Below are 21,335 nucleotides of genomic sequence, written 5' to 3'. Positions count from 1 at the left end.
TAAGTCTGTATGAAATGCTTTCACCGACACTTCCCAAACAGACCAGCAGGCATTTGAAGGAGACTCACTACAGCAGCATTGATTGCAGCTGGGCGAGGCTGGACCTCGTCTAGCACAGAGAGAGAGAGAATTAACTCCCTCACTGCCGAAAACACAAAGCACCAAAAAGTCAGCTGCGAGAAGTCAGGCTGTGTAATCGTGACGATCTTCGTGGCGACACACCCGTGACAACAACCCCTTGATAGTCTTGAGATTTCATTGTACCCTGCACAGATTCAAGACACCCTGTGCCAGATGCAGCAAAGCTGCCCCAGAACATAACAGAGCCTCCTCCATGTTTCACAGTAGGGACAGTGTTCTTTTCTTGATATGCTTTATTTTTCCGTCAGTGAACATAGAGCTTATGTGCCTCGTCAAAAACTTCCATTTTTATCACACGTGTCCATATGACATTCTCCAAGATGCTTTGCGGCTTGTCAACATGTAGTTTGACAAATTCCAGTCTGGCTTTTTTATGATTTTTTTTCAACAATGGTGTTCTCCTTGGTCGTCTCCCATGAAGTCCACTTTGGATCAAACAACGACGTATGGTGTGATCTGACACTGATGTTCCTTGAGCTTGAAGTTCACCTTTAATCTCTTTGGAAGTTATCCTGGGCTCTTTTGTTACCATTCGTATTATCTGTCTCTTTGATTCATCAATTTTCCTCCTGTGGCCACATCCTGGGAGGTTGGCTACAGTCCCATGGATCTTAAATTTCTGAATAATATGTGCAACTGTAGTCACAGGAGCATCAAGCTGCTTGGAGATGGTCTTATAACCTTTACCTTAAACATGCTTGTCTATAATTTTCTTTCTAATCTCCTGAGACAATTCTTTCCTTTGCTTCCTCTGGTCCATGTTGAGTGTTGTACACATCATGTCACCAAACAGCACAGTGAGTATCTGTAGCTCTATATACAGGCCCACTGACTGATTACAAGATTGTAGAGACCTGTGATGCTAATTAGTGGACACAACTTGTTTTAACATGTCCTTTTTGTCACATTATTTTCAGGGGTACAATCATTTCTGTCCAGGCCTATTTCATGAGTTAATTTTTTTTTAAATTTCTGTGTAAGCAGGGTTGAAAAGCAATGTCTGACTTTCATTTGTTCATTTTCATAGATTTTTAATTTATTATTACTTTCGTCAGATTCAAGTTATTTCTGTGACCATTGTGGGTTTTTCTTTCATTAAATGAGGGGTACCAACAATTTTGACCACGTGTGCATGTATAGTTATTGTGCATAGTAAAGTGAAAATTAAATATGCTTAATCTGTGCAATAATCGTTAATTGAGATGTATGGATTTTCCAAGTTTCAAACTTTCAAAATCACATGAATTTTACAGGGTAATTCAATTTGCAGCAAAGTTTTTCTATTCAAATTTAATGCTCCTTATAATGCTCTGGGGGCCCTCAAGACCCCAGAACATAATAAACATAGGATGTAAAAAAAATTATTACTCGCCCCATCATTCTTCTGTGCTGCCACCCTTGCAGCCCGCTCTCTGGTCCTCTGCAACTTTTCTTTCCTCCTCCCCCACCCACCTGCAACCTCTCTGGCCTCTTCACTCTAGACGAGGTCTTCTGACATGACTAGGCCTCTGACTTCTCTATGCGTGGTGGACTGGATGGCAAATTGTGAGGTTGGCGGAACAGGTGAGTGGTGAGGTGAGTATTTTTTTTTAAACGATTTGCTGATCCTCTGTGGTTCAGCAAAAGGACAGCCGCAATGGAGCAAATTACAAAAAATCCTTATTCTGGATTAAGATTAATATACAAATAAGTAAATTGGCAAAATTTGAGGAAAATTAAGTTCAACTTAAATAAATGTGTTAATTTATGTAACAGTTAATATTATTTTTTCCAAATTTAGCTTTTGGAAAATTTCCTAATTATTGCTTTGATGTACCCATTCCAGGTCCGATACAACCGGTGACAAGAAAAGGTAATATTTTGGTCTTTTTTTAACCTATTTCTAACAAATTATTTTTGTTGCTATTATTTTTAATTTATTAATATAACATTTAGCCTACGCGGGTTTTATTTTTCCTATATTGTGGAGTTTTTACTCACTTGGGTGCAACGGGAGGCAAACAGGAAGCATGAACCTTTAAATGTCTATGTGGGTTTATTGCTTCATAAACCAAAAAGCAACAATGAAAACAAACAGCCTTTCATTAAGGCAAACAAAGTAAAGTGTCCTTTAAGCAAGCCTCTTCTTAGTCAGTCCTGTGGGCACACAGGCTGGAAGGTGTCCAGTATCCTGTCTCGGTCTGGAGACAACAACTCACACAGGAGGCCTTCTCCCTCCAAACACACAGACCATGTGCCAAACAACGGCCTCCATTTTATAGGCTGCTAATCACACCCAGAGGTGAGGTATGTGGGTAGCTGAACCCACCCATCTCTCCAAGCTAGCCATAACCCGGTTCCAGGTGCACCAATTAGTCCTCTTAGTGCTTATGTGCACTAGAGAAACACTATGGGTTACATTACAGAGGACAGCCACCTCTGTTACACATACCTCCCATCGACTATGCGACCATTGGCCACCTTACAATATATATATATGGATAACAGAGAAGGACTAACAACCACAAATGTCACCCAATTCACTACATGGATGCTAAAAGCAAACTATCCACCTAAATTGTATATATGGTAAATCTGCATTGTTACAATATGTTAGTGTAGTGACGACTTCTTTCCTGTACCCCAGGCTAACTACTCATGACTGAGTATGATCGGGATGAACAAGAGAAATAGTACTGTATTGCATAGAATTATTAAAGGAAATGTATGTGAATATTATCAGCTAGCACTGCTTCATCCATGGTTTCTTTTTAACATTTGGTTCCTAGTCCTTGGCCATTAAATGGCTCAATCGGCCAAGCAAGACCATGAGAATTATGAAGCTTGTAAATCTAATGAAATAAAACAGTAGTTATTATACGCCATGATTGTTTTTATAACCATTGGCAGAATAGGTGATTTGTCAGGAAGGATATTGTGATCCTCTCCAGAAGACACATTACGAGCGCCTATTGTCCACACTATCAAACAACAATTCTGATTAATTCCTAGTTACTTTTCCACCATAAACTCCGTATCATGTTTATCTTGCTCAGCGGCATGAAATTTAACAAGTCCGCTAACACTATGACATGAGGTCAAGCGAGAGAGGCATGAGAAAATGAGGCGTTTTGTGAATGCCTGCAGCATAATGAGGGATCTAATAATAAAATGCATGCTCTAAAAAATATACGGTCTCTATCTAATGTAATAAACTTTTCACAAACTGCTCAGTTGCCAAGGCAACGAAGATTAGCCCAGCGGCTTCTACATCCTGTCATTTTTTTTCTGAATACTAGCTGGTAATATTAGGATTTATTAACAATGTGTCATATTGATAAGGATAAATTGCATGTTTTACTCTGGGCATGTAAGTCTTCTTTAAAATGAGATCCTCTTTATCAACTTAGCAATATAATATGATGTGATTACCAGAAAATTAAAGCCATTTGTCATAAAGGAGGTGACATATCAAACAGAAATTGACTTCTAAGTGCATTTCTATTGTGCATACATTGAGTAGTAATGCTTCCGGATCATTTGACATTTAAGAGAATGGCTTGGATTATGGAGACAAAAACAGTGACTCTATTGACATAAGGACAAAACCAATATGCTCTAAAATGTATTTATTCATTATTAATTGTTCCATTTATATATTTTAACAAATCAGTCACCCATTGAGAAAAATACATGTATAATGCTGTTTGCATTTCATCAGGATATATACTTTTATGTCACTCTCCACAAGGAGAAACGTTACCCCTTAGACCTCAGTCCAGAGACTCTCACCTAGCCATATCAGTTCTCATACTTTGCATTGACGAGGGGCAGCATCCCAAAACACCGTGTCTGCAAATTGAGATTCTGATTAGGCTTTTATCCTAAGTCATATTGCAAGACTCGTTAAAGGGTCGATTGTGACTTGTAGGATTGCTGCTTCCAATAGGTGGCGCTATAGAGTTCAAGTACTCTCCATCTCTGAAGAGGCAATTTGCATACTTTTATGCCTAATTTATCAAGCTGTTTAAGGTTTGGCAAAATTGTGCAAAAGTCATAAATTATGCAAAAATTTCAATTTCTGCACTATGCTTTCCAAGAGTTTAACAAGTTCTGAGTGGTATACAAAGAAAAGACATTGTTAAAAGATTTATGCAGATTTATGCTTTTCACCAGAAAATTTTGCACATTTTCCCACAAATCGTCACCTTTTTGGAGGATGTAGGTTTCATTTTCTGAATGAAGAACAGTCTAAATATGTGCCAATGTAGTTTGTGCATTTTAATAAATTAGGTATAATTTATGCCAGTGATTTTTTTTACACTGCATTAAATAATACCAGTCTTGATAGATCTGACCAATTCATCAAGACCGGTATTGTTCACACCAGTCTTGATGAAATTGCATGTTGTAGTGACATCCGCTTAAGTAATTAAAGGCCCAAGACTCTTAATGAATCATGAATGTCTTAATAATGATATGCACTTCTGTGTGCCTCATCACAAATCTTACTCTAGTTGTGGACTGGAGTAAGATTTGTGGCGTAAGCTATGCAACAGTTCATCGTGAATTAGACTAGTGGGCACTTGTCCTCCCCCATATTAACCCACAGCTTCACCCATTTTGTCAATGCTGGCCATAACTGGAGTGAAAAAGCCAAAAAATGGAAGATTTTTACACAACTCTGTGTTGCACAAAACCTTTGAGACTGCAAAGCGTTTTTCGCATAGTTGCTTTGACAAATCAGGGCCTTAGTTTTTTAATACTTGTTTCATAAGGCTGCCCATTGAAACTGTCCAGCTAGACAAAGTAAAAAATAATGCAATACATGGAGGTTTGTATTTTTATTAGGTGGACAGAAACTATAATTATGTAGTTATTTATGATATGTAAATTTCTAAAATATATCTCTTAAAGGAAAGGTTTATGAATAATTGCCTCTTCACCAACATAATACTTGTTCAGTATGAAATTTTCATCTATTACCGAAATTGTTCCCAGGAGTCATATACAGTAGTTAATAGTGAAGAACGGGCATTGCAAAATTAAACAACCCGTCTATTACATCTTAAGTTAACAGATTTAATTAAGAATGAATGAAAGTTATTTACATACCACCAACACCACTACCCGTAAATTGAGACTACTTGCATACCCGAAAATACTCCGGCACAGTACACATACAGTATGTTAATGAAAGTGCTCCTGCTCATAAAGTGAGTGCTTTGTGTGCAATTTCCTTATATAATACAGGTGCATCTCACTAAATTAGAATATCATCAAAAAATTAATTTATTTCAGTTCTTCAATACAAAAAGTGAAACTCATATATTATATAGAGTCATTACAAACAGAGTGATCTATTTCAAGTGTTTATTTCTGTTAATGTTGATCATGGCTTACAGCCCATGAAAACATAATAGTCATTATCTCAGTAAATTAAAATAATTAACAAAAAAACACCTGCAAAGGATTCCTAAGCATTTAAAAGGGTTCCTTAGTCTGTTTCAGTAGGCTCCACAATCATGGGGAAGACTGCTGACTTGACAGATGTATAGAAGGCAGTCATTGACACACTCCACAAGGTCCCAGAGTTCCAATTTTTATTTGGAAATCAAGGTCTTAGAGTCTGGAAGAAGAGTGGAGAGGCACACAATCCAAGCTGCTTGAGGTCTAGTGTGAAGTTTCCACAATCAATGATGGTTTGGGGAGCCATGTCATCTGCTGGTGTAGGTCCACTGTGTTTTATCAAGACCAAAGTCAGCGCAGCCATCTACCAGGAAATTTTAGAGCACTTCATGCTTCTCTCTGCCGACAAGCTTTTTGGAGATGGAAATTTCATTCTCCAGCAGGACTTGGCATCTGTCCACGCGGCCAAAGGTACCAATACCTGGTTTAAAAACAACAGTATCACTGTGCTTGATTGGCCAGCAACCTCGCCTGACCTTAACCCCATAGAGAATCTATGGGGTATTGTCAAGAGGAAGATGAGAGATACCAGACCAAACAATGCAGACGAGCTGAAGGCTATCAAAGCAACCTGGGCTTCCATAACACCTCAGCAGTGCCACAGACTGATCGCCTCCATGCCACGACGCATTGATGCAGTAATTGATGCCAAAGGAGCCCAAGTATTGAGTGTATTTACTGAACATACATTTCAGTAGGCCAACATTTTGGATTTTAAAAACATTTTTCAAGCTGTTATAAAGTATTCTAATTTACTGAGATAATGACTTTTGTGTTTTCATTGGCTGTAAGCCATAATCATCAACATTAACAGAAATAAACACTTGAAATAGATCACTCTGTTTGTAATGACTCTATATAACATATTAGTTTCATTTTTTGTATTGAAGAACTGAAATAAATTAACTTTTTGATGATATTCTAATTTAGTGAGATGCACCTGTATGTATTCAACAGTACAGTATGATTGGCAGTAAGAAAGAGCTTTATGTGCTTCATAATAAATTTGGAGCATCTTACTCTGTCTGGATTTTTATCAGGTCTGTCAGTCTTGATGAATTGCCCCCTATGTATTTTTTGGCTAGCAGAGAAACTGCACATGTATATTTTGTTAATCAGTCAGTGCAGTTGAGTATTTTGACTTCTTGCAAGAAATGATAGGTCCTTATTATGGACTAGCTATTGAGCCCGTTCTACGCCCGGGTGGCGAGCATTTTTATTGGTATGCTAGCTGTACTACCCAGCTTCGCCCGGGTTAATAACTGCTGTTAGCAAAATAGAATGTATTAACAAAAATTTATTCTCCACACAAAAACCACAAAACAAATAGATAGAAATGTAATTATTAAAAGGCAAAAACTAAGCTAATAGAAGCATTTCACAACATATATTTCAAAACCAGAGATATTCCACACAGATTTAACTAAATTGGCCAAGTAATGTGAAGTAATCTTCTACTCCTTATTCGAGAGCCTTTTGATAAACAACATTCTTAGTAGTGTTGAGCCACCCCCGTAGTGTTCGAGTTCGGTTCGGTTCGTCGAACACCCGTGTGTTCGCCGAACTGTTCGTCGAACTGTTCGTCGAACACCTTCGAACACCGTTAAAACCAATGGCAGGCAAACAAAAACACATAGAAACACATAGAAAACACCTTCAAAGGTGTCCAAAAGCTGACAAACTGCTCAGAAGACATAACTAACACATGGAAAAGTGACAAGTACATATAGTCATGCGAAAATAAAAGAGGTGGAAGAGTAAAAGGAGGGGGAGACACAGATATAGGCATGTCATGCCCTTCTAAAATCCAAAAAGTGAGAAGCCGACACGGCCAGTCCGCTCCTGCCCGTGCCACCTCCGTGTCGCCGGGTTTGTGCTAGAGCCGCGGTGAACCCTGATGGCCAGCCCCCCTCTCCCAATACTGGTGCCTGTCCGCTGGTGGGTCGAGCGAGCCCCCCTGTGGTGGAGGCAGCTCTAAGCTTTTTAATTTAAATTGTCTCTCTAATTTGAATGAATACACTTTAAATCCATTTACAAGGATCTATTGGAGGGCAAGTCTCATGCCAGCAGCCGCGTAATTCCAGCTCCAGTAGCGTCCACTAAAGCTGCTGCAGTTAAAAAGCTTTTATAAGGATCGAGCTCGGCTGTCCACCGCAAGGCATCCTACTGCCAGTCCCAGCCCCTATGCCTTGGGGTGCCTCCTGATGCTCTTCACTGAGTATCCCGTGGTCCCGAAGCATTTCCTTTGAAAAAATGAAGTGTCCAAACTACAGGTGGTGTAGCTTGCTTAACAGCCGGGATAATCCGCTGACTAGCAGACCCTGCTACTAGGCACAAAGTATTTCCTGGGCTAGATGCAGTTAAAAATTTGTAATTAGATACTCTCGTTGGATGCTGAGAAAGCATTCCATAGAGTCTCCTGGCACGCCATATATGATTCTCTTAAAAAGCTTGGGGTAGGGGTCTAGGGGACCCTTTTATAGCCAAAATCACGGCCCTGTATCGCAATATGTCACCTAGGCTGAAGATAAATGGAACTGTAGCACCCTGAGGGCTCGGTTGCTACAGAGGTATTGCACCTCACCCAGAGGTGTGATATCTCACTCTCAAGTAAGGATGTAGTGTGGATCAGGACCCGACACCTGCATGCATTACACCACATTGCCGTGGGGCAGGGTGACCAATATGCCCCTGAGATGGGCACGACAGTCCCTGTCCCTGGCTGGAGTGGGGGGAGGGAACACTGAGGAAGGGGAACCCTGTAGTGCAGAAGCAGGGAGGAAGCAGTTCCTGGGTGCATTGAGAAGGGAGTATAAAAGGTGGGCACCATCTTAGTTCAGTGCAGAGAAGTCTGAGCAGAAGTGGCAGGGAGCAGGGGCTCTGCATGAGCTCTGCTCCGGAGGCGGGCCTAGTAACAGAGGCCCAGGCCTGGAAGAGGGAGAAGGAAGGAAGAGGAGCGGAGAAGGCTCCAGGAATGAGGAACGAAGGGATCTCAGGGGTGCGGACGGGCGAGTCGCCACCGCACGCCAGAATCCACCTGCGTGGAGGGGTCAGGCCAAAGGGGGAGACCGGTCCCCGAAACTAGTGGAGGCAGGAAACGACCCTCAGCTAGAAACAGGAGGCTGTGACATTTTATGTGGCGCAGCCCCTCGCTACAACCGCTAGGAAGGCACCACATAGGGTCAGGGAAACTGGCGCCAAGTTTACCCAGAGGAGGCCCGAGGCAGCCGGACAGAAGGGTTGGTAAGAAAGGCCAGACAAAGGACACACAAAGGGGGTCCTGTGAAGCGCTCCAAAGTTATCTGGGAGTTGTCTGAGCCCCTCACCTGGTGAGCACAGTACGACGTGGGCATCACTGACTCCGTGTCATTACTGCTGCTGCCCTGCACCATCACCCCCATCCTCCGCATACACTGCCCTGAGGCTATACTCCTCCCGTGGGGAGTTATGCTACGCTCTGCTGCACCCACAACACCAGCCTCAGCGGTCTGCCCTGGAGCGGCGGTTCACTCTGACCGCAATCCACGGGTGGCGTAGTCGGACATTTAAACATCAAAACCACATAAATAGTTCCGCCACTGGTTTGACCACCCTGAGCCACGGAACCGGGTCGCCGCCACGGAGACTACAACCACCAGCATCCACCAAAAAGGGTCCGGCTCCGGGTGTCCCAAGGCCCAGGGGGCGCGTCAGAACATTTTCATCACTTTTCACAATCACCAATGGGACAAGGCAGGGATGTTCTCTGTCCCCTCTCTTATACATTCTAGTGACGGAGCACCTGCTCTCATCAATTCGCCATAACCCCAATATTAGGTGGATTGAGGTGGGAGGCACCGAGTACAAGTGCTCTCTATTTGCTGATGATGTCCTAGTATATATCACTCAATCACATATATCCATCCATGCTGTTATGGCTGAAATAGATCACTTTGTTACATGGTCAAATTTTAAAATCAATGCAGCGAAGTCTGAGGCCCTCGATGTCTCCCTCCCCAAATCCATATAGGATTCCATCCAGTCCAACTTTCCCTTTGCCTGGCCCTCACAGGGTATCAAATACTTAGGAATTCCTATTCATAGAGACCTCTCCCATCTATGTTATCTTAATTTTGGGCCCTTTATTGAACAACTCCATACAGACCACGGTTGGCAAGTTAGAACTGTAAGATTCACTACGTGAACCACTGGTGTTTTGTGGAAAAGCACATGTACACTGTGTTCCAAATTATTATGCAAAAAGTGTTTAGTAGTGATAAGGGAAGAATTTGTTTGTTTGTCAGTTAAACTCATTGATGGTGATGTGTGTCAGGGCTCTTTATATCACTGTAAGCAATTGCAGACACCAGTGCTAATTAGTTTGGCAGGTGTGTCCAATGAAAGGCAAGACTACTTAAGAAGGCTCTCTCACATTATTCAGCAGCCTACATTTTCTGCCAAAATGGGAAAGAAAAAGGATGTGTCGGCTGCTGAGAAGCAACAAATTGTGGAATGTTTAGGTCAAGGCATGACTACAATCAACATTGTGCGATGATCAGGATGAAGTGTCTTGGCAATCAAGAAGTATGTAGCTGATTCACAGTACACACGTGTGCGTGCTGATAAGGGCAAATTGAGGACTCTTTCCTACAGGCAATTACGTCAGGTTGAAAGAGCAGCGGCAAAAAAGCCTTGTCATAGCAGCAGACAAGTTTTTGAAGCTGCTTGTGCCTCCAACGTCCCCCGAACAACAAGATGCAGGGTCCTTCAGAGGTTTGCAGCTGTGCATACGCCATCCTGTCGACCTCCTCTATCCACTTCACACAAGCAGAAACGGCTCCAGTGGGCCAAACATTACATGAAGACTGATTTCAAAACTGTTTTGTTCATGGATGAGTGCCGTGCAGCGCTCGATGGTCCAGATGGATGGAGTGGAGGATGGCTGGTTGATGGACACCCCACGCAAACACGGCTACAGCGCCAACAAGGAGGAGGTGGAGTAATGTTTTGGGCTGGAATCATGGGGAGAGAGATTGTCGGCCCCTTTAGGATCCCTGAAGGCGCTAAAGATGAACTCCATAATGTATGTGGATTTTCTCAAACAGCACTTCCTGCCATGGTTCAAGAAGAAGAACCGTGTATTTCACAGCAAGATCATTTTTCTGCATGATAATGCACCATCTCATGCTGCACATAAAACATCTGCATCTCTGGCTGATATGGGCATAAAAGGGGACAAACTTATGGTGTGACCCCCATGCTCCCCTGACTTCTACCCCATTCAGAACCTTTGGAGCATCATTAAAAGGAGTGTCTATGATGGCGGGAGGCAGTTCACATCTAAGCAACAGCTCTGGGAGGGTATTCTGTCCTCATGCAAAACAATTGAAGCAGAAACCATCCAAAACCTGACAAATTCAATGGACGAGAGAGTTCAGAAGCTCCTTTCGAACAAGGAGTCCTATGTGAAAATGTAACATCACCTAGAATAAAGTTTTGAGTTGAAAACTGTTTGATTTCAGTTTCTAACAACCAGCTAATGCTTATAATTTCAAAAATGATCATTTTTTTGGTCTTTATTAAAATGAAAAGGTTGATCGAAAAGTTTGGGGGATCTAAGAGTGTGGCAACCCAGTAGTCATGATTACTTCGAATTCTGACAATATGAGGGTCATGCTGCAGGTAGTGCAGCAAGAAGGCACTTATGTGTCTTGCGCATCTCGGAGCCCCAAAATTATTTTCCGGGCTAGATGCAGCTAAAAATTATTTTTAATTTTAAATCTGGTGGAGCTTATTATAGATGGCCTAATAGGATCAGTGCTGCACACTGCTACAAAGCCCAAATTATTTTCCAGTCAAGATACAGATAAACATGATTAGTAATTTGAAAGCTTAAAACGGTTGGTAGGGTGATTTTAAACAATCATTAAGCTTTTACTCTCCCCAGGATGACACAGGGGTAGAAAAGTCGTTTCGGATCCATGATTTGTTCATCTTTATGAACGTGAGTCTGTCTACATTATCAGTGGAGAGCCGCGTGCGCTTATCTGTCAGCACACCACCAGCAGCGCTGAACACACGTTCAGACAGAACGCTGGCTGCGGGGCATGACAAGATCTCCAAGGCGTAAGTGGCTAGCTCCGGCCATTTATCCAGATTGGAAGCCGAAAAAGAGCAAGGGTCCAGTGACACAGTCGTGGCTTCAATGTTTACTTGGAGATACTCCTGTACCATCGTCTCTAGGCGTTGACTATGTGTCAGACTTCTTGTCTCCTGTGGCCTTGCAAAGGATGGGCTAAAAAAGTGGTGAAATGATTCCGCAAAATTGATGTTACCACCAGATACTGTGGTTCTGTTACGGTTTGAGTGCTGAACACTTGACGGTCCCACGGTTGGCAAGTTGGAACTGTGAGATTCACTACGTGCACCACTGGTATTTTGTGGAAAAGCACATGTAAGATTCTGCAACAGTCTCTGCTGATACTCCTGCATGCATGCATCCCTTTCTATGGCAGGAATAATTTCTGCAAATTTACTTTTGTACCGGGGATCTAACAGTGTGGCAACCCAGTAGTCAGGATTATTTCTAATTCTCACAATTCGAGGGTCATGTTGCAGGTAGTGCAGCAAGAAGGCACTCATGTGTGTTGCGCATCCAGGAGCACCAAGTCCCTGTTGTGTTGGTGGCGAGGTAACAATCATGCTTCCTTCCTCTGTCCTCTCCCCCCAACCTCGCACAACAGAAATGTGATCAAGGTCTCCCTCATCTGATGAGTCTTCCATCAGTTCGTCCTCCACTTCTTCCTGGGCTCCTGCACCTTCCTCACTAGTTTGGCTGCTACCATGCGCCCTGGTAAAACCATCTCCCCCACCCTCACATGCCTGCCGCCTTGGTGCTGCCGACCGTCTGGACCTTGCAGATGTTAGCCCTTCCGCATACAACTCCTCCTCCTCTACTTCCTCCACCTCCTCTTGTGCCACCACCTGACTCCGAATTCTGTTTAACATGTGCTCCAGCATGTAAATCACCGGAATAGTCATGCTGATAATGGCATCGTCAGCACTAAACATCTTCGTCGCCATTTCAAAACTGTGCAGAAGGGTGCATAGGTCCCTGATCTGAGACCACTCCTCCAGCGTGATTTGCCCCACCTCTGAATCTCGTTGGCCCAGGCTATACGTCAGAACGTATTGCACCAGGGCTTGTCGGTGCTGCCACAGTCGCTGCAACATGTGCAGAGTTGAATTCCACCGGGTAGGCACATCGCATTTTAGCCGATGAAGTGGAAATCCCATCGACTTCTGTAGAGATGTAAGTCGCTGAGCTGCGGGATGCGAACGGCGGAAGTGAGCACACAGCGACCGTGCCCTCTGCAGAAGGCCATCTAGTCTGGGATAGTGGGCTAAAAATTGCTGGACAACCAGGTTCAACACGTGAGCCATACAAGGCACGTGTGTGACATTGCCCCGGCGAAGGGCCGCACCCAGGTTTGCAGCATTGTCGCACACGGCCTTCCCTGGTTTCAGGTCCAGTGGAGACAACCATTCATGAAATTGGTTCTCCAGAGCTGACCACAACTCCTCAGCTGTGTGACTCACATTTCCCAGACATTTCAATGTAAAAACCGCCTGATGACGTTGAGCCCTACTGCCAGCATAGTAAGGAGGTGTGCAGGATCCCTTCTGCGCAGTTAGAAAGCTTGTGGCATGACCAGACAGGCTTTGGGTGCAGGTGGAAGACCGAGAGGAGGTTGAGGAGGCAGAAGCAGTGGAGGAACTTTGACATAAAGAGGATTGACGCACAACTCGTGGGGACGGCAAGACTTGGACAGCAGCCCCTTGTCCTGCTGTCACCATAGTTACCCAGTGCCCAGTCAGAGACATGTAACGCCCCTGTCCATGCCTACTCGTCCAAGTGTCTGTGGTGAAATGCACCCTGTCACACACAGAGTTTCTCAAAGAAGCGGTGATGTTGTGTGCGACATGCTGGTGGAGCGCAGGCACACCTTTCTTTGAGAAGTAGTGCCAACTGGGCATCTGGTACTGGGGCACTGCGACGGACATAAGGTCTCGAAAATCCTCTGTGTCCACCAGGCGGAAAGGCAGCATTTCTGTAGCCAAGAGCTTGCAGATGGTGAAATTCAACCTCTTAGCTTTCTCATGGCTAGGAGGAAATGGTCTTTTACTTGTCCACATCTGAGGGACCGAGGGCTGGCTATTGTGCTTAGACGGGGTTGATAAGGGTGTCCCCGGCAAACTGCCGGTCTGTGAGGAAGATGCAGGCGGACATGTTAGGTTGCCTTGATCCAAAGGTGGTGCTATCGATGTCGGACAGCGCTCAACACCAGCTGCTGTTACCACCTCCAAAGAAAATGATGACCTGCCAATCACGCTGGCTGTTGCGGGTAAAGAGGTGGCAGGTCTGCGCCCCAAAACAGGTGTGACTGCTGTCCCCCCAGTCACAGAGGATGAAGAGGCCGCGGATGCACAAGATATGGCAGACGGTGGTTGGCCCGGCCGGCTAGGCCGCATTGTAGCACACTGAGCTTCCCACTGCAACTTATGCTTCATGTCCATGTGCCGGTTCATGCATGAAGTACTCAAACTATGTATTTTTTGGCCTCTACTTAACTTTTGCTGACAAATGTTACAGATAACACGAGTTGGGTCATCTTTATCCATCTGAAAAAATGCCCAGGCTATGCAAGGCTTAGCACCCAGGCGACCTGAAGAGCCACCACGACTTGTGGTGAGAGGCAGAGTTGTGTTTGAGGATGCAGTTGTTGACGTGCTTCCAGTACTACGTCTCTGTCCAGTAAGGCGCAACCTGACCTCGTCGTCACTAGCATCTTCCTCCACCTCCTCTGCTGACCTCATCTCTTGGCTGACTGTGGGTTGACAGTAAGTGGGATCTCCAACCTCATCATCATCACCCTGTGTGTTATCACACCCGTCGTCCTCAGAGCCAACCTGTTCCTGTCCTGACAAAAAACTAAAGTTGTCGCTCCAATCAGGTATTTGAGTCTTATCATCGTCTTCCTCATTGTCTCCACCAACAGTAGTTACAGTTTGGGAATGAGGGTCTACATTATGGTCAGAACCTTCTGCGTCTGGTCCTGGATCCGACTCATAAAGATTCTGGGCATCAGTGCAGATCATTTCCTCGTCTGGATTCACAGAAGCGCTGGAGTCGACCTCTGATTCCCAGGCTATAGTATGAGTAAACAGCTCTGCAGACTCAACCATCTGTTCTACCTCATACTCAGACGGGCAGCTGGAGATTTGGGAGCTGTGAGGAAGCAAGTGCGATTTGGGTGACACCTTTGAGGACTGGAGTATTTGTGATGTTGAAGTTGATGTGGAGGAGAGCCCACTTAAAGGAGCACTTGATATCCGTTGAAGCACCTGCTGTTTTTGTGCCTCATCTGGAATTTGTAGCGATTGGCGTGGCCGTAAGAAAGGGATCTTATCACATTGTCCGCTAAAAGAAGTAGACATTTTAGTTTGGCTGGAAGATGGTCTTTCTTCTGCAGATGTTACTGTTGCTTTAACACCTACCCCACGGACACAACCTTTTTTCCCCTTCCGAACACGCCTATTCCCCTTTCCACCAGCAGCAGGCCTTTTTCCACTCATTTTGGTGGTTAACTAATTCACAACTCTGGAGTTGTTTGCACAAAAAAACAATGGATGGTAAACGAGCAGAGCTGAGTGGCCAAACTGTGGTATTAGGCCAAAACTATTGGCTGGGTTAGATGCAGAAAAAAATATATTCAGTTTGCAACCTGATGGAGGTCAGTATAGATGGACTAATAGAGAAAGTCCGACACACTGCTACAAGGCCAAATATTTTTTCAGGGGTAGATGCAGAAAAAAATTATATTCAGTTTGCAACCTGATGGAGGTCTGTATAAATGGATTTATAGAACAAGACCCACACACAGCTAGAAGCCCAATATTTTTTCAGAGGTAGATGCATAAAAAAATATATTCAGTTTGCAACCTGATGGAGGTCAGTATAGATGGACTAATACAACAAGTCCCACACACAGCTAGAAGCCCAATATTTTTTCAGAGGTAGATGCAGAAAAAAATATATTCAGTTTGCAACCTGATGGAGGTCAGTATAGATGGACTAATACAACAAGTCCCACACACAGCTAGAAGCCCAAATATTTTTTCAGAGGTACTGTAGATGCAGATACAAATTATTTTTAATTTGCAACCTGATGGAGGTCAGTATAGATGGACTAATACAACAAGTCCCACACACAGCTAGAAGCCCAAATATTTTTTCAGAGGTACTGTAGATGCAGATACAAATTATTTTTAATTTGCAACCTGATGGAGGTCAGTATAGATGGACTAATAGAGAAAGTCCGACACACTGCTACAAGGCCAAATATTTTTTCAGAGGTAGATGCAGAAAAAAATTATATTCAGTTTGCAACCTGATGGAGGTCTGTATAGATGGATTAATAGAACAAGACCCACACACAGCTAGAAGCCCAATATTTTTTCAGAGGTAGATGCAGAAAAAAATATATTCAGTTTGCAACCTGATGGAGGTCAGTATAGATGGACTAATACAACAAGTCCCACACACAGCTAGAAGCCCAATATTTTTTCAGAGGTAGATGCAGAAAAAAATATATTCAGTTTGCAACCTGATGGAGGTCAGTATAGATGGACTAATACAACAAGTCCCACACACAGCTAGAAGCCCAAATATTTTTTCAGAGGTACTGTAGATGCAGATAAAAATTATTTTTAATTTGCAACCTGATGGAGATCAGTATAGATGGACTAATACAACAAGTCCACACACAGCTAGAAGCCCAAATATTTTTTCAGAGGTACTGTAGATGCAGATAAAAATTATTTTTAATTTGCAACCTGATGGAGGTCAGTATAGATGGACTAATAGAGAAAGTCCGACACACTGCTACAAGGCCAAATATTTTTTCAGAGCTAGATGCAGAAAAAAATTATATTCAGTTTGCAACCTGATGGAGGTCAGTATAGATGGATTAATAGAACAAGACCCACACACAGCTAGAAGCCCAATATTTTTTCAGAGGTAGATGCAGAAAAAAATATATTCAGTTTGCAACCTGATGGAGGTCAGTATAGATGGACTAATACAACAAGTCCCACACACAGCTAGAAGCCCAAATATTTTTTCAGAGGTACTGTAGATGCAGATAAAAATTAGTTTTAATTTGCAACCTGATGGAGGTCAGTATAGATGGACTAATACAACAAGTCCCACACACAGCTAGAAGCCCAAATATTTTTTCAGAGGTACTGTAGATGCAGATACAAATTATTTTTAATTTGCAACCTGATGGAGGTCAGTATAGATGGACTAATACAACAAGTCCCACACACAGCTAGAAGCCCAAATGTTTTTTCAGAGGTAGATACAGAAAAAAATATATTCAGTTTGCAACCTGATGGAGGTCAGTATAGATGGACTAATACAACAAGTCCCACACACAGCTAGAAGCCCAAATATTTTTTCAGAGGTACTGTAGATGCAGATACAAATTATTTTTAATTTGCAACCTGATGGAGGTCAGTATAGATGGACTAATACAACAAGTCCCACACACAGCTAGAAGCCCAAATATTTTTTCAGAGGTACTGTAGATGCAGATAAAAATTATTTTTAATTTGCAACCTGATGGAGGTCAGTATAGATGGACTAATAGAGAAAGTCCGACACACTGCTAGAAGGCCAAATATTTTTTCAGAGCTAGATGCAGAAAAAAATTATATTCAGTTTGCAACCTGATGGAGGTCAGTATAGATGGATTAATAGAACAAGACCCACACACAGCTAGAAGCCCAATATTTTTTCAGAGGTAGATGCAGAAAAAAATATATTCAGTTTGCAACCTGATGGAGGTCAGTATAGATGGACTAATACAACAAGTCCCACACACAGCTAGAAGCCCAAATATTTTTTCAGAGGTACTGTAGATGCAGATAAAAATTATTTTTAATTTGCAACCTGATGGAGGTCAGTATAGATGGACTAATACAACAAGTCCCACACACAGCTAGAAGCCCAAATATTTTTTCAGAGGTACTGTAGATGCAGATACAAATTATTTTTAATTTGCAACCTGATGGAGGTCAGTATAGATGGACTAATAGAGAAAGTCCGACACACTGCTAGAAGGCCAAATATTTTTTCAGAGCTAGATGCAGAAAAAAATTATATTCAGTTTGCAACCTGATGGAGGTCAGTATAGATGGATTAATAGAACAAGACCCACACACAGCTAGAAGCCCAAATATTTTTTCAGAGGTAGATGCAGAAAAAAATATATTCAGTTTGCAACCTGATGGAGGTCAGTATAGATCGACTAATACAACAAGTCCCACACACAGCTAGAAGCCCAAATATTTTTTCAGAGGTACTGTAGATGCAGATAAAAATTAGTTTTAATTTGCAACCTGATGGAGGTCAGTATAGATGGACTAATAGAATGATGCTATGCCCAAAAGATTTTACTTCACTAGGTGCAGTAAAAAAATTGGTATTCTATACACAGGTGGTATATCTTGCAGCACAGATAGGCTACTCCACTGACTAACACACTCTGCAATAGGCCAAAAAGGATTAGCTTTGCTAGATTCAGCCAAATGCTGTGAAAAAAACTTGCACAGCACTGGCACAGACCTGCCTGGCAAAAACTGATAGGAACTGATGTAACCTAGTCCTGAAAAGGACTCCAATTACAATTAGTCTTTACTCCCACAACCTATCTATTTAAGAGCACAGACCTCCCTGATAAAAGTCGTAGGAAATGCTGTAACCTAGTCCTTAAAAGGACTGCAATCACAACTATTCCCTACTCCCAAGCTATCTGTATATTTGTGCGAAAATTGGCTTGAAATTAACAAGGTATAGCGCACACAGCAACAGTGGTGCCGTCTAACACGCAGCTGCAGCAGTGAGAAAATGGTGGCGACGGGGAAAATGGCTTGGTCTTATAGGGCAAGGACATGTGACATACACTGCCAATGACACATGCCCTTGCTTGTGTGAAAAAAAGCACTTCGCTCCGTGTGTGCGCTGCTGATAGGCTGACAGATTGCACCTCCCCACTGCAAATGCGGGAAAGAGAAAAAAAAATGGAGATCTTCATTGTTCCTGCAGAGATCCATCCCCTGCCCCTCCCCCCACCCCGCTGTACACTCAAACTGCGTATTAACATTAATTTTCATCATTACTGAGAAAAAATCCAGTTATGATTTTGGTGCACGAACAGTTATCGAACATAACCTCGAACAGCCGAATTTTTATCAAATTGTTCGTGTTCGCCGAACGGCTCGAACACCGCCCAAAACAGCTCGAATTTGAGATTGGCGAACAGTTCGAGTAGAACAACGCTCATCTCTAATTCTTAGTTCTTCCTTCAGGTGCAAACACGAACAGATTTTTGTCTGTTCCAACTCTTGAACTGGCCACATAAAGTTGACCATGAGAAAAGCATGGAGATTGTAAATCTATTCCAACTACTTTCAAGGACTGTCCCTGAGCCTAGTTGATGGACATGGCAAATGCCAGTCGAACAGGAAACTGGAGGCGTTTAAAATCAAAAGGCAAATCAGATGGAATGAGAGGAATTGTTGGAATGAAAAGATATTCTACTGTGGCACATCCTGTCAAAATGGTTGCCTCAATTACATGTGGAAACAGGTTGTTAATCAAGAGTCTTGTTCCATTACACAGCTTTGGGGGATCCAAATTTCTCAATAGCAGAATAGGTGCTCCAGGTTTTAGAAAGAGGTTGTTGGGAGGAAGTCCTTGTGGCTCCAAGGAATTGAGGAACTCAGTTGGATAAAATAATGCTTGAGCAGGGTCTATTACTGTATCCACTGACTTGTAGCTTATGCACACACCTGGAAGGAGATTTAGAATTTGAAGATTGATCTTGTTGACACTGTCATTTTTGGGAGCTAGAATAGCCCTTTCACACAGCCAGACAGAATTTTTGAAGTGGAGTTGAATGTTTGGAAAAACCTTTGCTTTCAACTCCTCAATGGAAGTCATAATGCAACAAAAGTTGCTTGGGAATGTGATCTGTCCAGTGGTTGAGTTTACTGGTTCCTTGCCATCTCCAATAGTCAACAGCTGGTCCAGCAGAAACATCGCCTGTCATGTAGACCCTCATGTTTGTGTTCAGTGACATTTTCTTTACTTTTCTCCAAAGGTACAATGCTTTGAGACAGGCATTCAGTTCATCTGCAGGGGTTGATCTTGGAATAACAGGTAGTGTTTGGCGGAAGTCACATGCCAAAACAACAAATACTCCTCCCATGATATATTTGTTGCTACGCAGGTCTTGCAGCAGTCTGTCCACTGCTTCTAGAGCCCTTTTGTGTGACATGGTGCATTCATCCCAAATGATGGCACTGCATTTTTGAAGCAATTTGGCCAGTCCTGATCCCTGGACAATATTACACACGGGGCTGTCACTATGTGACAGGTTAAGTGGCAGTTTGAATGTCGAATGTGCTGTCCTGCCACCTTTTAAAAGCGTAGCTGCTATTCCAGAAGATGCCACTGCAAGTGCAATCTTTTTTTGTTGTCGAAATTTTGCCAGGAGCAAGTTGATTACAAATGTCTTTCCTGTTCCACCTGGAGCATCAAGGAAGACAATCCCACCTTTGTTGGTTTCACTGAAACTTAAAATGTAGTTATAGGCGTCCCTTTGATCTGGTACCAATATTGGCTCGTTCTGAGACACAAATGTTGTCAGTTCATCAATATTGTAGTTTGTTTCTAGGAAAATCTCCATACACATTTGGATGCCTTCAGGATTTCTTCAGGAGCAAGCAAACCAAGCAACTGTAAGGCTTTGCCTGACATTGCTATGTACTGATCTTCAAGGAGCATTAAAGTTTCATTGAACATTTCCTCAGTGAAGTTGATGAGTTGCTGAGGATTTTCCCTTCTAATCTGCATGAGGATGTCCTCACTGAGACCAGTTTTGTACTTTGTCCAAATCTCAAGAGGATTTGAAATGCTACAGGTTGTTAGAATAATAGCAAAGAGGTGTCTTAGTCGCTTTGGGGTTTGTGTGGCTGCTGCTACACTGAGGGTCATGTCCCAGTGTCCATCATTTTCCAAAAGTCCTTTTCTTTGGCAAGCTTCCCTGAATGTTTCACACACATGGCCTCCGACGGTCTTCAGGTCAGAAAATGATGTAGGGTCTTTGACAACATGAAGTAAAATGCGCAGGTAGAAGCACTCTGCATTTGACGGTTGAACAGTGTAGACGCGACGAAGAGTATCAGTTGCTTTCACCCCTGGATAGCCTTCAATATCAAGCCCCCATTTCATCCGTTCCAGTGTTTTTCTGGAGGCATTCCAAGTGTAGTACTTTGGTAAATCACAGTAGAGAATTGTTTTTGCAAAAGGATCTTGTTGACACAGCTCAAAAAATGCCAAGAGAGTGGTCTTAGGTGGTGTTAGCAGTTGCTGCTGCAAGTTTGCTGGGTTAAAGTAAATTCTTTGTCCATTTTCCAAGTGCACACTCAGATGCACAACTGGTGGGTAGCGCTCATGAATGGAGAATCCTAGTATTCTTCAAACCGCTTCATTGCTGCTTATGTACCTACCCATCTGGAATGCCTCCACTTCATCAATAATAGGTCCATTTTTCTGGAGTTCAAAAACTGCTTGATCACTTCCTTTGTGGACATATTTGCAGATATACTTGATTGATTTCACAGAGTGGCAAGATTCG

The 21,335-nt window shown here is 42.9% G+C and overlaps 1 protein-coding gene across 50 annotated transcripts in view; it reads left to right on the top strand.

Moving 5' to 3' along the window:
• TRDN (triadin) overlaps window positions 1-21,335 on the top strand; it is a 1,346,604-nt gene that overhangs the window by 177,694 nt on the left and 1,147,575 nt on the right. For all 50 annotated transcript variants that reach the window (XM_073675989.1, XM_073675970.1, XM_073675994.1 and 47 more), the window contains one exon: window positions 1,967-1,993. In XM_073675989.1, coding sequence (XP_073532090.1) covers window positions 1,967-1,993 — 27 coding nt within the window. The remainder of the gene's footprint in view (window positions 1-1,966; window positions 1,994-21,335) is intronic.

This window comes from Phyllobates terribilis, unplaced genomic scaffold (assembly GCF_046119375.1).
Source record: "Phyllobates terribilis strain yellow unplaced genomic scaffold, ASM4611937v1 Scaffold_3__8_contigs__length_932513732, whole genome shotgun sequence".
NCBI lineage: Eukaryota > Metazoa > Chordata > Amphibia > Anura > Dendrobatidae > Phyllobates > Phyllobates terribilis.
The sequence above is the reverse complement of the archived record's forward strand: the minus strand, read 5'-3'. Positions and strand labels throughout refer to the sequence as shown.